Source organism: Gloeophyllum trabeum (assembly GCF_000344685.1).
Source record: "Gloeophyllum trabeum ATCC 11539 unplaced genomic scaffold GLOTRscaffold_00007, whole genome shotgun sequence".
Classification (NCBI taxonomy): Eukaryota; Fungi; Basidiomycota; class Agaricomycetes; order Gloeophyllales; family Gloeophyllaceae; genus Gloeophyllum; species Gloeophyllum trabeum.
Genome location: NW_006920416.1, coordinates 946,967 through 960,743, shown reverse-complemented (window position 1 = coordinate 960,743; position 13,777 = coordinate 946,967). Strand labels below are relative to the sequence as shown.

At 53.5% G+C, this 13,777-nt stretch overlaps 5 protein-coding genes across 5 annotated transcripts; 1 reads left to right on the top strand and 4 right to left on the bottom strand.

The window, feature by feature from the left end:
* Positions 1–1,452: 1,452 nt before the first annotated feature.
* GLOTRDRAFT_129498 (uncharacterized protein) lies at positions 1,453–2,701 on the bottom strand (the record flags this gene model as incomplete). Its single annotated transcript, XM_007868174.1, has 2 exons — positions 1,453–1,593; positions 1,658–2,701. 2 exons carry the CDS (start codon positions 2,699–2,701, stop codon positions 1,453–1,455), a joined length of 1,185 nt encoding a protein of 394 aa, XP_007866365.1.
* Positions 2,702–4,482: 1,781 nt separating this feature from the next.
* On the bottom strand, positions 4,483–5,833 carry GLOTRDRAFT_61104 (uncharacterized protein; the record flags this gene model as incomplete). Its single annotated transcript, XM_007868173.1, has 4 exons — positions 5,643–5,833; positions 5,187–5,586; positions 5,061–5,133; positions 4,483–5,004 (listed from the first exon to the last, which is right to left on the bottom strand). Coding segments are annotated over exons 1-4 (1,077 nt in total), but the record flags the coding sequence as incomplete, so codon positions are not given.
* Positions 5,834–8,510: 2,677 nt separating this feature from the next.
* GLOTRDRAFT_129496 (uncharacterized protein) lies at positions 8,511–9,092 on the top strand (the record flags this gene model as incomplete). The annotated part of the gene is made up of 3 exons (XM_007868172.1): positions 8,511–8,559; positions 8,614–8,714; positions 8,769–9,092. 3 exons carry the CDS (start codon positions 8,511–8,513, stop codon positions 9,090–9,092), a joined length of 474 nt encoding a protein of 157 aa, XP_007866363.1.
* A 1,620-nt stretch (positions 9,093–10,712) lies between these two features.
* GLOTRDRAFT_42029 (glutathione-S-transferase) lies at positions 10,713–11,656 on the bottom strand (the record flags this gene model as incomplete). The annotated part of the gene is made up of 4 exons (XM_007867922.1): positions 10,713–10,805; positions 10,868–11,331; positions 11,383–11,485; positions 11,552–11,656. The coding sequence occupies 4 exons, from the start codon at positions 11,654–11,656 to the stop codon at positions 10,713–10,715; spliced, it is 765 nt and encodes a 254-aa protein (XP_007866113.1).
* A 410-nt stretch (positions 11,657–12,066) lies between these two features.
* On the bottom strand, positions 12,067–12,844 carry GLOTRDRAFT_129494 (uncharacterized protein; the record flags this gene model as incomplete). Its single annotated transcript, XM_007868171.1, has 2 exons — positions 12,067–12,216; positions 12,278–12,844. The coding sequence occupies 2 exons, from the start codon at positions 12,842–12,844 to the stop codon at positions 12,067–12,069; spliced, it is 717 nt and encodes a 238-aa protein (XP_007866362.1).
* Between the last annotated feature and the right edge of the window lie 933 nt (positions 12,845–13,777).

The following is a 13,777-nucleotide window of genomic DNA, read 5'->3' as shown; positions in this document are numbered from 1 at the left end:
TATCTGGACATTTTCTATGCCTACAAATGGCCTGGAATACGAGTCAATGCATATATGTAATATCCTATGAATTTATTATTTTTGTTGAGGCCATATACGAGGGTGTGCGCCGCCGCTGTCGAAGACAATGAGCACGACAAACCTGACGGCGATGACGCTCGATCGGAGCGTCTAAGTGACGCCGCGTACATGTCAATGCAATAGCATGAATTTTCTGTATTTAATGAAATTTATTCCATGTTTTTATGACTACATACAAGTACTATAGCTATGCTCATCGTCGGCGACGACGACGACGGGCCTACTGACGAGGTGCCGGAAAGGCGGGACGCAGCCTCGAAGAAGCGGCGCGCCTATGTCACCAGACACGTGGCGGTACGCCCTAGGGTTGGGGTCTGCTACCAGACTTCTACCCGGACCGCTGCCGGAAGCGGCAAGGGCATGGTGGTTGACAGGGAAGACAGCGAGGACGGGGTGTCGAGCAGAGTAGCGGACGGCCTTATTATACTAGCGTAGGCGGTGACGTGTACTGTATGTAGACCGATGCTCGAGCGTTGAAGTCAGAGGGGGCGAGGTGGGGTACCCAGGGGGGGCGTTCAGGTGGGGTGGCAAAATAAGGTTTTCAAGACCCCTTGGTCTCGCGTCTTGGGGCGTAGTCCCAAGTCTAAGGCGTCTCGCTTTTGGCGTCACTCGGGTGGATCTGGCTGTGCTGAAACGTCCGGATGCACTGTTCGAGTTGAATGTGATCGTCAGTGAGGCCAGAAGGCCAGGAAAAGCTTTGTGTTTAGTTACGTCCGGCATCGTGTTATTGGACAGGAGGTCGCATACGGTTCCAGTATATGTAGCAAAGGCGATGCTGGTTAATATGAGAATCTCGGGCGCATCAAGAATGAGTATGGCGCTGCCACATTGCAGCCGTTTGCAGTTCGATGGGCCCATTTCTCGAAAATCATTTACAGTCGGACCATGCCGGAGAGGGAAATTAAAGTCCCCCAGGCCCCAATATCAGACCACTTGGACTTCTTTTTCATTTCTGGGACGTCCCTGGCACCATGTCCGACACACTCCGACTATACGTGACTTTCTGAAGTGACGGCCTATCGATCTGCAAGCGGCTGTGACACCTCGGGAATTCAGCCACACACGGCATAGCCGGCAAGCGCCTTTACTCCTTTAGGAAGGTCAATATCCATCTCAGGTACCGTGCTCACTCGTTGTGGCTGGGTGCTTACAAGTGCCACATCGTACCCACAGACGCCGATGGTCCCCGGTCGCGCGCGTCCTTCTGCGCCGCCTGACTTAGGCCGATCACGCACATGAGCGCATGAGCGCATCGCAGGGATCTGAACGAGGAGTGCTCGGGCCGAGCGGTCTTCAACGCACTGCTGGCTCGTAGAATTGTCGGATTCGCGAACGAAATAAATTACGAACATATATGTACAGACACTAAGATCATGCAAATATCACCACTGCACTTGGAAAGGTGGTCTCCATATAGTCCGACAATTGGCTGCTCCTCGTCCCATGGCCCTTCAAAAGAATGTTGTCGACGTCAGGAATGGAAAAGGGCGAGAGCCATGCTTGCAGGTAGTGCTTGAACACAAGATGTCAGTATAGCGCTCTCAAGGAGACGCTTGTGACTCTCAAGGACACTCACCGGAACGATGTCTCGGAGACTCGGGCTGAATGTTAAGTCCAGGATGATCTCTAAAACCCCGCGTACGAGTCCGATAGCATCGCTTTCTCCCTTCTCGGGGAAGCTGTGGTTCCTCTTGCCTAATATAAGCGTAAGTTCGAGTTCGTGGCGAAATTGTCGCCTTCCTAAGGCGCGTAATGCCGCAGTCCATCTCTTAAGTGAGCAGCCATCTTGCCTGGATTCCGGGTGGATGGTGATCGAGGACAGGGCAGGGAACTCAAGGGTGCTTCCCAGAAGGTTCGCCAGAGCCCTCGGCGGGCAGCTTAAACGCCGAAGGGAGGTGAGACTGATGCCCGACTGACTCAAGGCTCCACCTCGAACGAAGCTCGCCGGACTATCCCGCAAAGCAAGGACTGTAAGAGTGGGCAGCCTGGATAGAAACGCGCACAGGTCCTTGTAACTGATCTCGGGAAGAGACAAAGTGAGTTTTCTGAGATGCTGTGGGTGTAGCTGCGTCAAGACCTCGTTCCATGTCTCGCTCCCGAGCCCTTCAGCCGACACGGTAAGAGCCACGAGAGGACTAGCATTAATGGAGTCCACAATCCAGTCCCGGAATGCAAAGGTAAACATCACGGGCATCTTGATGAAGAGTTCCCTCAGCGTGGTGACGGGGGCCAGCGGAAGGGGCGCCTGAGAGTTTCCCGAACCGAACGAGTAAGGCAGGAAATGAGGCATATCGTCCTCCTTCAAAAGAAGATTGATACAGCTCGTCTGGGCGATGGAGTTTAGGAACGCCGCTAGGTTGTGAACGGTGTTCGCCGTCGAGGTATCCAAGGAAGTGAGTGGGCCACGGACCAGGCTGAAATGCGCCTCGATGGTATATACTCCTGCAATCCCCGAGATAAAATCAGCCACACGGTGCAGGTGCTTTGCCTGGGGTAATGTCGCATGGAGAAACAGGAACTCGAGCATTTGCCGCCCGACGGAGACGCGGGAACCAGTTAGGAGCTCGGTACATACATCGCCCCGGCGAAGCTGGAGAGTAGGGAGTGCCACAGCGGACATTTACGTATGCCTAAGCTTGGATGCCCTGGTAAGCGGGACTGTGGCTGGCAGAGGTTCCAAACTGAGAGACACCTGTGAGCCACAATACGGGTTATTGATTTATGGTACTGACTTTTCTTTCCTGAGTCACCAGTGGACAGAACCTAGACAGATGGCCTGGAAAGCAACAGCAAACGCTTGGAAAAAACGACCAGGGACGTTGTTGGAGGGAGAGTCTCAGATAAGACACTCGAGAATACGCTGAGGCACGACCGGCGTACAGAGGAGACGAGGGTGTGGCAGCAGGGATAGCAAAAACTAACACGCCTTAAATATAGCTGGCATGGGCCATAGACGCAACGTCCATGGTCTGATTATGCCAGATGGGTACAAATACAGTCGTAAACGAGGCCGTGCCGAACGAAGGCCGTTTCGAGGCTGCATTCTCCGTCCAGTCAAGCAGATTACTGAGCTGCAGGGACCCGGATTCAATCAATGGCTCGCCATCAATCGGGTCATTCTTCCGCGGCACGAAGCGTTGGACAATGACCTGATTGCTGAAAGGCCAATGAACGTCCCACACGCGGCGCGAGACGCGGCTTCAGATGACCTTATGGAGAATAGAATACAAGGAACTAGTCAGTGCGATGAACCAAGGGCAGATCCACGAAACTAACCCTGAATGTGGCTGTTCTTTGCTTTGTCGCTGGCCCGTGCCTCATGTTTATACCCGCGAGCCGTCAACAGCTCCGAGTCAAGGTCCCAGGATGAGAAAACGAAGGCTTCTCCACATACCAGATCCCAAAGACAGGATATCAGCTAGCACCTCTGACTACCAGATTCCCAAAGTCTCACATGTAGACGTTGAGTCTGTAAACAAAACTGTCGGGTTTCGCCGTTGGTACTAGCTTTTGTGGCAAGTGTGGCTGTCGAACCGTGACCTGTCACAATAGTCACACGACTTCGGCGTCTATTCAGGCTTCGCGAAGTCGAACTCGAGGACGCGCACGGAGTTATCATGAATGGGAGTGCTCGATATCGATGTGGCAACGAGCACGGTAACGCGAGGCACGAGGCCGAGGTTGAGATGGGGACTGCTGAAATGGATCTGCGTACTTATTCGGGTAGACTGGGTCGCAGCGCGTCTTCCTGATGTCGATCGAGCTACTGGAGTCGGTGCACACCCGAAAATCGTCGCGCAAGAGGGCGACGACTGCTTGAACAGATCGCGGGTAAAGCATACCGAAAGTCATACCATCCACGAGTCACTCGCACCTCTGAGCTTCCCAGACGATATATTCATCCGTATATTAACATCCAATCATCAATACAACCAAATACCATGATAATCGTACAACACACCAAAGACCAAACGATCCATCAATATACAGTCGAGTCCCTCAACCGCCACTGCCGCAACGGGCCCCACCACCACACGGACGACCCAGGCGCTCGAGCCTGCACGCCGGTTGACTCCCCCTCGACCGCCTGCTTGTCCTGGCCAACCACGTCCAGCTCGATCTCCTCCACCTCGTCATCATACTTCCCGTGTTCCCTGAGCTCCCGCTCGCGTATGCCGAACGAGCCCAAGCCCCACCCGACAACATTCGGCGCCCCGTCCGGTCCCTCGATCGGCAGGCCCTCCCGTCCGTAGACCTCCTGCTTCCGCTGGGTCGTCGCAGCGGCCTGCCGGCGCGCAGCGGTGAGATGCGCATGCCGGAGGAAAAGGTACATGCTCTGCACCACCCGCGCGGCGCGCGTGTCCGCCATCTGGCGCAGGAGCGACGTGTCCCCGCCCGTCTGGCCGGGGCCCGCCTGCTCCTCGCCCTTCTTCACGACGAACGCGCCCGTCACCCCGCGCCAGATCCTGCCCGCCTTCTCCTTCTGCTCCCGCCGCTTCTCGATGCGCATCCGCCGCTTCTGTGCGCGCTTCTCCTCGCGCCGGAGCAGCTCCTCGACCTCGCCGACGCCCATCCCCGCGCCTACCCACCACCACCAGCCTAGGAAGCTTTGCCACAGCACTACCGCCCACACGAGGCCCGGGAACCATTCGTACTGATCCTTGCTTGGGATATAAGTGAAGGTCAGCGTCGTGGAGGCTACCGCCAACGCGATTGCCCCTGCGCCAAAGGCCGCGGTGCCGCCATCGGTGCGCCAGGCCTTCTTGCGGTTCACGAGAAAGCCCCAGATGAAGAGCGAGGCGGTGAAGAGAAGCGATAGCGTTGCATTGCAGACGTTGGAGATGGTATCGGCCAAACGGACGATGTTTTCGTTCGCGTGGATGGGCACCAGCTGCATGACGGCGTGGGCTACGGCGAGAGGACCTGGAGGAAGAATCGGGTGAACGGAGTGCAGCATTACGGCGTACAAAGGAGCGTACCAAGAAGTAGAAAAATCAAAATTTTTTCGATGGAGGAAGGGAATAGGAGGGTCAAGAATTGGATGTGCGTAATCTAGGACACCGTCATTACCTCAGTGGGTTAGTTGGGGGATATCTAGTACGCACCTGGATCAACGCAGAACTCGTCGCATTCATCATCAGCCATGCCGCCACTTCACTTGTCGCCCAACGCTTCTCGCCTAGATTTGTAGTATTCGCATTGTTCAAAGGCGGGACGTCCACCGCAAGATATGATAGCATATAGGGCCATCCCCTGCTCTCATCTATCGTGGCGGAAAGAATCTGATGGAGTGTCGCTATGAGTGAAATGAGCAGGGTGAGGACGCCAGAGATCTGGAGGACATAGTTGACGGGTGCGAGGGGCCAGTGGTACTGCGCCGTGAATATGAGCTGAATGAGCAGGACGCCGACGAGGGTGAGGACGACGCCGGTGAGGAGGATTTGGATGGGAAGAGAGCGGGCAAAGGGCGGTCTATACTTTAGGATCGGGTCGTATGGGTAGCTACTGGTGCGCCCTCCAGCATCAATAAGAGCCCGAGCATAAGGAACCTAGGTTCTCACCCGTCATCGGAGGTAGAATTAGTATCAGCGAAGACCGATCCCACACAGAAGCATATTGCCAGCAAAAGTTGCCGTAAATGCATCTGAAGAAGGGCGTTTGGCCTTCGTCGTCGCTTGACACACTGTCGACACTGCGCCAATGTCGCGCTCCCTCGTGCTCGACAACGTGCGGGCAATGGGCGTCGGTCGAGTGTCGGTACAAGATCGGCGGCTGTGCTGCGCCAGATTGCAGAGGACCCCATGCGAAGTGCGGCTTCAGCAAGGACCCGGAACACTACGTGCTCGTCGAGATGTACATGTACATTCTATCGCTTGACTTTCCAGTTGTATAGCAAAGGCAGCACAGCAATACACTTCCACTTTAAACAGTATAAATTACAGAAAAATGTAAATCTCACCCTGAAGCTGCGTTCGCTGGAGCTCTGAGTATCAAGAATTCCGAGTAAAAGCAGCAAGGACGGCAAGCTTCCCTGGCTAAATAGGAGCAGATGGTGGGCGGGGGAAAAGAGAGGGTCTGAGGATCACCAGCTGCGGTTGGTCTTACTTATACGGAGGAAGACTCCAGGCGAAGGCCTAAAGTCTGACATATGCGCAGCCGGGCAAACCCGACATACCGAGTCGGGCAATGAGCTATCCCAATGAGGCAATGCTGTTACTAGATAGGGCAGGACAACTGCTGGAAACCTCCATACGCCAAAGGAAACGACAAACCATCTTCCTGGATTGCCGCAGTCATCCTGTCACGCCCTACAATATTGACCTATAAGTTACACCAGTATAATTGGTCTGCTTTCTCGTCAAAAAGCAGGGGAATATAGACAAGCGGACTGAACTTGGGAAGGGAAGGGGATTTGGTCTATCGTCAGTGTTACGCGTACTCATACTGAACTTGTCTCAAGCAGGGGATGGAGTGAAAATCCCCGATAAAGAGTAGCATTTCCACTCGAATAACATTGTTACTGTCAGATAGCGCTCGTCTTCCGTGTCTTACGTGCGTGCTGAGCGTTGAAAGCCAGCATCGACTGTGGGTCCTCCAATAATGTATATGATGTCTCATTGGAATGTACATCGGTTTCTGAATGTGTTTATCTCGTACGTAGTGACATGCATGGTCGGTGAAGGCGTCCGCGGACGTTTGTCTTCCTCCGAGTCAGCATCCATCCACCCTTGCCGTAATTCCAGCTGTGGGTTCCCCGGCGAGAAAACCATTCCTTACGTCTTACCCCATAAGAGCTCGCCTGCTTGTACTCTGTATCTAATAAAATAGACATTGTCTGTCACAAACGTTTCCGTCAGATCGCCGACACCGCCGTATCACCCGATGCGAGCTACAGGTCAATAGTGCAATGCCACCCGAGTAAGATTCACAGACAGATCGACATCCAAGACTCAGGGATACCTACCATCTCAGCAGAGTCTGTAAGCTATGCGTCCTTGTCGGGACCTGCCAACGAACACCGGAGGTGTATCGGGATTCTGGAACAGCGCTATTCCACCACAAGGTCTCACCATGCTCGCAGAGGATACACGTACTTTTCTCATGTTCTGATAATGATCCGCGATGGACTCACCACTATTCCTCGCCACCTTGTGATCGGCTGTCCTGTCAGATCGGATACGATGAGGTAACAACGTGTAGGCTGTAAACGAGAAAGAGAAACCCGTCCAGCCCGGGCGGAGGGGGAGGAGTCGCCCCAACGAGCAGATATCCTCGCTGGTTACCCGATCGTTGTGGACCAGATACATGGTATGCAGTATGGGGTACAGCGATCTATTATTATTGCAAGGTCGTTGTAATCAGTATAGACACCCTCAAATAAGTCCACTCACTCCCAGCACAGCTCTATACTCATTCTACGTCAGCGTCCAGCTATTCGTCATGTCACTCAGCCATTTAGGAGTGCAATGGGAAGAACGACTGGCTCACAGTAGTCAGGCTAAATCTGCCGTTTCTGCGCTGTTAGTCGTATTCTGCCACGTAACTTCATAGCTAGCACGTTTCTTAACAGTCGGAGGACCCGACTTTCCCTGCCAGTGACGCGCTCTGAACTCGACTAGCATAACCCTGGCGAGACCAGCTCAAGAATAAGCGGTGACCATTGATCAAGGCGGTGGAAGAATTATTTGCGCCACCGAAGGCGTCCAGCTCATCAAACAACGGGTGGCGTGTGGTACTTGACGTGGCGGAAATAGAGCTAAATGGACAAAATATGGACCTACATGGTTCTATAGCATTTGGAGCTTATTCGGATGCGTGCTCATCCAGGCTAAACGAGCTAGTGCCGATATGGAAGGCGCCCACCGACAGACTTGCACTCTACAGATCCCGTCAAATAGAGTGAGAGCCGCAATCTAAGGCACTCGTTGAATCTCGACATTGTCAGGCTCGATACACGTACGCATCACTGCCAGCAGGCAGGCGCGTGGGTTGCCGAACGATGCCGCACCGACCGCGCTTGTCCTCGGAATGGATATTTCGTCCCGATTAGGAAGGTGTTGAAGAACGGCTCGCAGTGTCCGTCAGTTTTCCCGCAGTGCAAAGTACAAGGCTGCTGATTCCGCGATGTCAGCAACAGAACATCCATACCCGCAGCCCTACCGTTGCCCTCATTAGGCTCTCCCTTTGCCCTCCGATCAGGCAACGCGAAATCACCGATGTGAATCTCGCGCGCAATGTACTTGTATGTATCTACGCTTGTATCCGCCGTACGCAGCTGGGCGTACAAAAGCTCGGAGGAAGTCTCGGCTAATGCAGGCCCAGTTCCCCTCTTCTGTCTTCGTCACTTCTGCACTTTGCAGCCTTAAGCTTCGGCCTTTCAGGCCTTAGTGACTTGAACTACTACCGCTCTTTTTAATTATTCTTTCGGTATGCGTCCCCAAGTTGTTCTTTCTGGCCTGCTCGTTCTCCTTGTCTGTGGTAAGCGATACCCTCTACGGTGGCGTAATTCCAGTAACTGACCCCCCACCCCAGTTTGTCAACAGGCGGAAGCCCTGATGGTGATGCGCAAGGAGTCCGCGCCGATGAGGTGGGACAGACGTTGGTGTCTATGGGGGTGCAGATACATTAGCGTCGTAAGCCACACTCATTCACAACACGTAGTCTCCGTCTAACTGACTCCGATGTAGACCGTCCCATTACCCTCTGCCACATCCACCCCTGAACTGGCCGGGGAAGCCACACCGTCCGTCATCGAAACACCGGAGCCGTCAATTACTTTCGAATCAACGGCTTCGGCCGCCAGTCCACTCGCCACATCGGCAGCTTCGGCTACAGAAACCTCAGCTCCTGTCGATGCAGCCCTCTCTATCTCCTCCACCGACACCACCTCACCATCCGCTGTACCATCCACTACCAATATACAAAGCAGCAGCAGCTCACCAATGCTGTCACTCTGTATCCCGTACCTCGCCGCGCTGAGCGCGGTGGCCGCCACCATTCTTTATCTCTAACCGTGTTGTCCCGCCACCTGCCTGTATCGACCCCATGCTATCTATGTATCCCTGCTCTCGTCTCGTGCCGTCTCGTCTTGCCTTTTCTCGTTCACACCGCTCTCTGCTTGCTCTCGCTATCGTTATTGCTTTCTTATATTTTCTCGGATGACTGGTAACCTTACTCTTCTACGTAGTGCATAGACGGTGGACATGGTTAGGATATATAACCACGGACTCCTAGTAGCACTAGTTGTTTCTCTTCTATATAGGATACCTACCATGGGTTATTTGAAGTGAAGAGAAACGTGAAGTAGCCTCGCGTCTTTTAGCGTTTGTATTTTTACAAGGAATTAGATAGATCTCGTGTGTAGCCCCTAGAAAAAATGGAATACATCCATTTATGGGGACTAGATGATAGCTTTACCCGCTCTCGTGGCCTTTGCGGTCTCGCTCTGAGACTCGTCGCGTAGGTACCTGCCATATATTTCCTCATAATGTTCCTTGTTCTGTGACAGCGGAAGTGAGTAACACTCTGACCCGTATGAAAAGAAGCACCGCAATTACACTGCACGTCCTCATAACGCTCTCCGGTGCCTCCACCGCCTCCGCATACTTCTTCCACCCAAATCCCACCTCGTCCCGTTTATACCCTCTATGCTCCTCGATAATATAATCCCTCACCACCCACGGCGCAATCGCCACATCCACCAGCGAGAATTCCTCCCCTAGAAAGTAAGGCCCCTTCACCTGCTCCGCCAGGGTGCTCAGCGCCGCGTAATAATCGTGCAACGCCTCCGTTTGTTTCCGCGCGTCCTGCGTCTGTACGAGCCGGAACCACGCCGGCAGCACGGTCTTGCTCACGAGATCTAGGGCGAGCCGGACGCGCGCGCGCTCGTAGGCCTCCGCCGGGAGGAGGCGCGGCATGTAATCCGGGTATGCGTCCTCTAAGAATTCCAGGATGATGAGGGACTCGACCAGTGGTCGGCCCTTGTACTCGATCGTGGGCGTTTGCCCCTTGGGATTGATTCCTGATTCAGGGCTTGCCTTAGCACTACTGTCATTTAGTTTCGAGAACGGCACGCACGCAGGAACGCCTCCTCTTTCTTGTACGGATTCACCTCTTTGTATTGGTACGGAATTCCCTTTTCTTCCAGCGCAATCCATACCCTCTGGGATGCAGGGCAGAACTGCGGCAATGTGAGGCTAATAATAGCTGAGACCGGTTGAGCGTGCTTACCCACCCCGTCCAAAAGACGAGATCCTGGGTGACTTGATGTTTGGCGGAGGTCGCCGCTGCAGGCCCCGTCGCCTGTGGGTAGATCTGCGCGTCTGGAACACCCATGTCCTCACTAAACTGAGTCTGAGCGGTGAGTATCGTGGTGCGGAGAGATAGAGGTAGGCTCGGAGAAGAGCTGCCCGCGAAAGATGTGACTGTAAGCAGTTCGATGATAGGATGATCAAGTAAGAATTCCCATGATGCACAGACAGCAAGCGACGACAGTGTTCATCCCTTTCATATTTCTGCTTTGCTGGACGACAGGGGCGGGGATATTCGTGTTACAGATAAAAATACATCCTTTAATCTTACCCATACAAGTACTGATATACATTGAATGCAGTCGCAGGACGCCACCTCGGTTACGGGATAACTCTGCCGGCTCTGGTAGCCTTCGCGGCTTCGCTCTGAGCTTCGTCGCGAAGGTAGCGGCCATAGATCTCCTCGTAATGTTGCTTGTCCTGAATGGCTTGATCCTTAGTTATCTTGACAATCCGCCAAAATACAGAGCACCCACGCTAGAGGTCTTGACGAGGCTGTCACGACTCTCGAGTTTCTCGGCCCATTCTTTCCACCCGTTTCCGACGTCCTCTCTCTTGTACCCTCTGTGCTCCGCAAGTATGTAGTCCCTCACAGCCCACGGTGCGATAGCGACGTCGACCAGGCTGAACTGCTCGCCGAGGAAGTACGGTCCCTTGACCTTCTGCGCAAGCTGCCTCAGGCCGCTATACAGTTCTTGCAGACCCGCTTCCTGCTTATCCTTCTCCTGCGCCTGCAGGGTCCTGAAGAAGGCGGGAAGGATGGCCTTGCTTACATGATCCAATTGGAGACGCACGATGGCGCGTTCGAATGGATCAGAAGGGAGGAGATGTGGAGTGTGGTCTGGGTATGCCTCCTCGAGAAATTCGCAGATAATCAGCGACTCATACAGCGCTTTCCCCTTATATTCAATGGCCGGTACCAACCCTTTCGGATTGATGTCTAATGAAGAATAAGTGTCACGCCTACGACGAGTGGGAGCCGGTTTCATACCCAAAAAGTGTTTCTCTTTCTTATACGGGTTGACCTCTTTATACTGGTAAGGGATGCCTTTCTCTTCGAGGACGACCCAGCTACGCTGTACGAAAGGACAGAACTGTAACAACGAAACCCTGTGAGCGTAAGTGATTGCAAGACCTTCGACAGTGCTGGTACGACTGACCCATCCAGCATAGAACACCAGATCTTGTGGCTGCTCATGCTGAGCTACGGTCTTCGCAGCTGCCCCCGTTGCATGCGGGTGAATCTTCTCATCAGGAACTCCCATCGCTGCTGTGGTGGTCGCTGATCTAACTCGTAAAGGTGTTCTGGCAGAGCTTGTTATGATCCTCGTTCTCCATTGGCATAGCGCATTCATAAGCAAGCGGTGGCGTCATGACCTGCAGGAGGAGGTCAGAAGCGCGAAAGCCGACGGCAAATTGTGGCGCTGAATGTCACGTGTTCTAGCCTCAGACGCGTTCGTCGCGTCGATTCCGACTCTTGAGGGAAGAGACGTCCAGTTTCGATCAACTCAAGTTGAAGCTGTCTATGCATCCCTATCACCGTTACATATAGTAACTATACCTGTCCACGGAAATTCGCACTAGTCACGAAATGAAACTTGAAATATACTTGGACAAGGAGTGCTCGGGCGATCATACAGCTGAGCTTCCTTCACAGGGTCCGCTATGTATGCTCCTACTCTTCCATCACATCCACGTCAGGCGATGGAAATTTATCCATGATGTAATGGTACAATCTACTGGGCCTTCTCTTGCGCTGCGACTGAATTATGACAAGCCCACAATTTGGTAATGTCGAGGATGAAAGCCACGTCCGGAGATAATCCTGAGGTACATGACATCAATAAGACGGCTGCACAAATATGCGACAGCTCTGAGGTACTCACCGGAACATTGTGCTGGAGATGTTCGCTGTGTCGTACGTCAATAATGATGTCCTCGACTTGTTCGAGCGCTCCGACAGCACACGCCTGTCCTTGCGCCGGGAAGGCGCAGTCAGCCGTCCCCAAGATCAGGGCGATGCTAATATCATTGGCGAACTGCCGCGTCCCAATGGCACGAAGCGCGTACGTCCAGTCTCTGAGACAGATAGTATTCTGCCTCTCTTCCGGGCGGATAGCTATTGCGCATGATTTTGGGACCGCTATGGAACTTGCCAGGATAGCGACAAGCGTTCTCGGGGGGCAAGTTAGGGTCCGGAGCTTAGGGAGAGCGAGACCAGACACGTTGCCGCCCAGGTTCGCTGGACTATCAAGTAGAGTTAGGTCCTCGAGTGCAGATTGCCTAGACAAGAAAGCGAGGAGATCCCTGAAGTCGAATTCGGGTACGGAAAGGACCAGTTTGGTGAGGTGCGGGAGGCGGAGCCCAGCAGAAACCTCTGTCCACGACCGACTCTCTAGCCCAACCGAGTCAATCGCCAGAGTTTCCATAGGGCTGCTGTTCATGGAGTCCATGATCCACTGACGAAAAGGGTGAGTGAATAATATCGGAAGGCCTATCCAGAGATTCCTCAAGGTGTTGACAGGGGACAATGCCTGCCGCACCTGAAATTCGCGGGAGCCCATGGAGCGAGGTAGCCAATGAGGTAGAAACTCCTCCTTGAGAACAAGACTACTGCAAGAACTTTGCGCGAATGAGGACAGGAGTGCAGCCAAGCTCAGAACAATGCTGGACGTGGTAGCCCCGGACGTCAATAGATCATGGTCCAAGTGAAAACGGGCCTCTAAGGTGTCCACTCCTCGTATGCCCCGTAGGAACTCTCCGACGTGGGGTAAATATTCCAGGTGGTGCGCAAGTACAAGGAAAGACAAGGACTTCAAGGCCTGATGATTCCTAGCGTATTCATGGGATCCGTGGAGCTGAAAAATATCGTTTCGGTCGCGGAGGTCGAGAGAAGGGAGCGCCATTTCGCTGATGATCGAAGGAGATGAGAATGGCATAAGTATGTATTGAACTGTAGGTTCAGATGGATTGGATACACAGAGGATGGAATATTTGGGTAATGGTCTCTCACCGAGAACACGATCGGTTCAGAGTCGGCTGTGGTAGAAATTTCGACGTTCCAGGGGAAATACAAAAGAATATCGATCAGGGCCTCGCAAGCAGCAGGTGAGGGAGCAGCACCCAAGGCTTCCTAGATCATAGCTCTTAAAGACCTCGGGGCGTAGCCACCTGTACAATGCGCTTGGATCAACACGCATCCATCTTGGATCGGTGAAATCGTGCATGGACCGTGTTTCGAATCTGCAGGGTCAAGCGTTGTTGCGAGAAAACCGTAGTGAGGCACCATAGGCATGTCACCTGTCAAGCGCGGTGAACATAAGGGGCTGTGAGCCACACGGTCCAAGCGTACCAGCGCAGTGCATAGTCTACGAGGCAATGCGCCC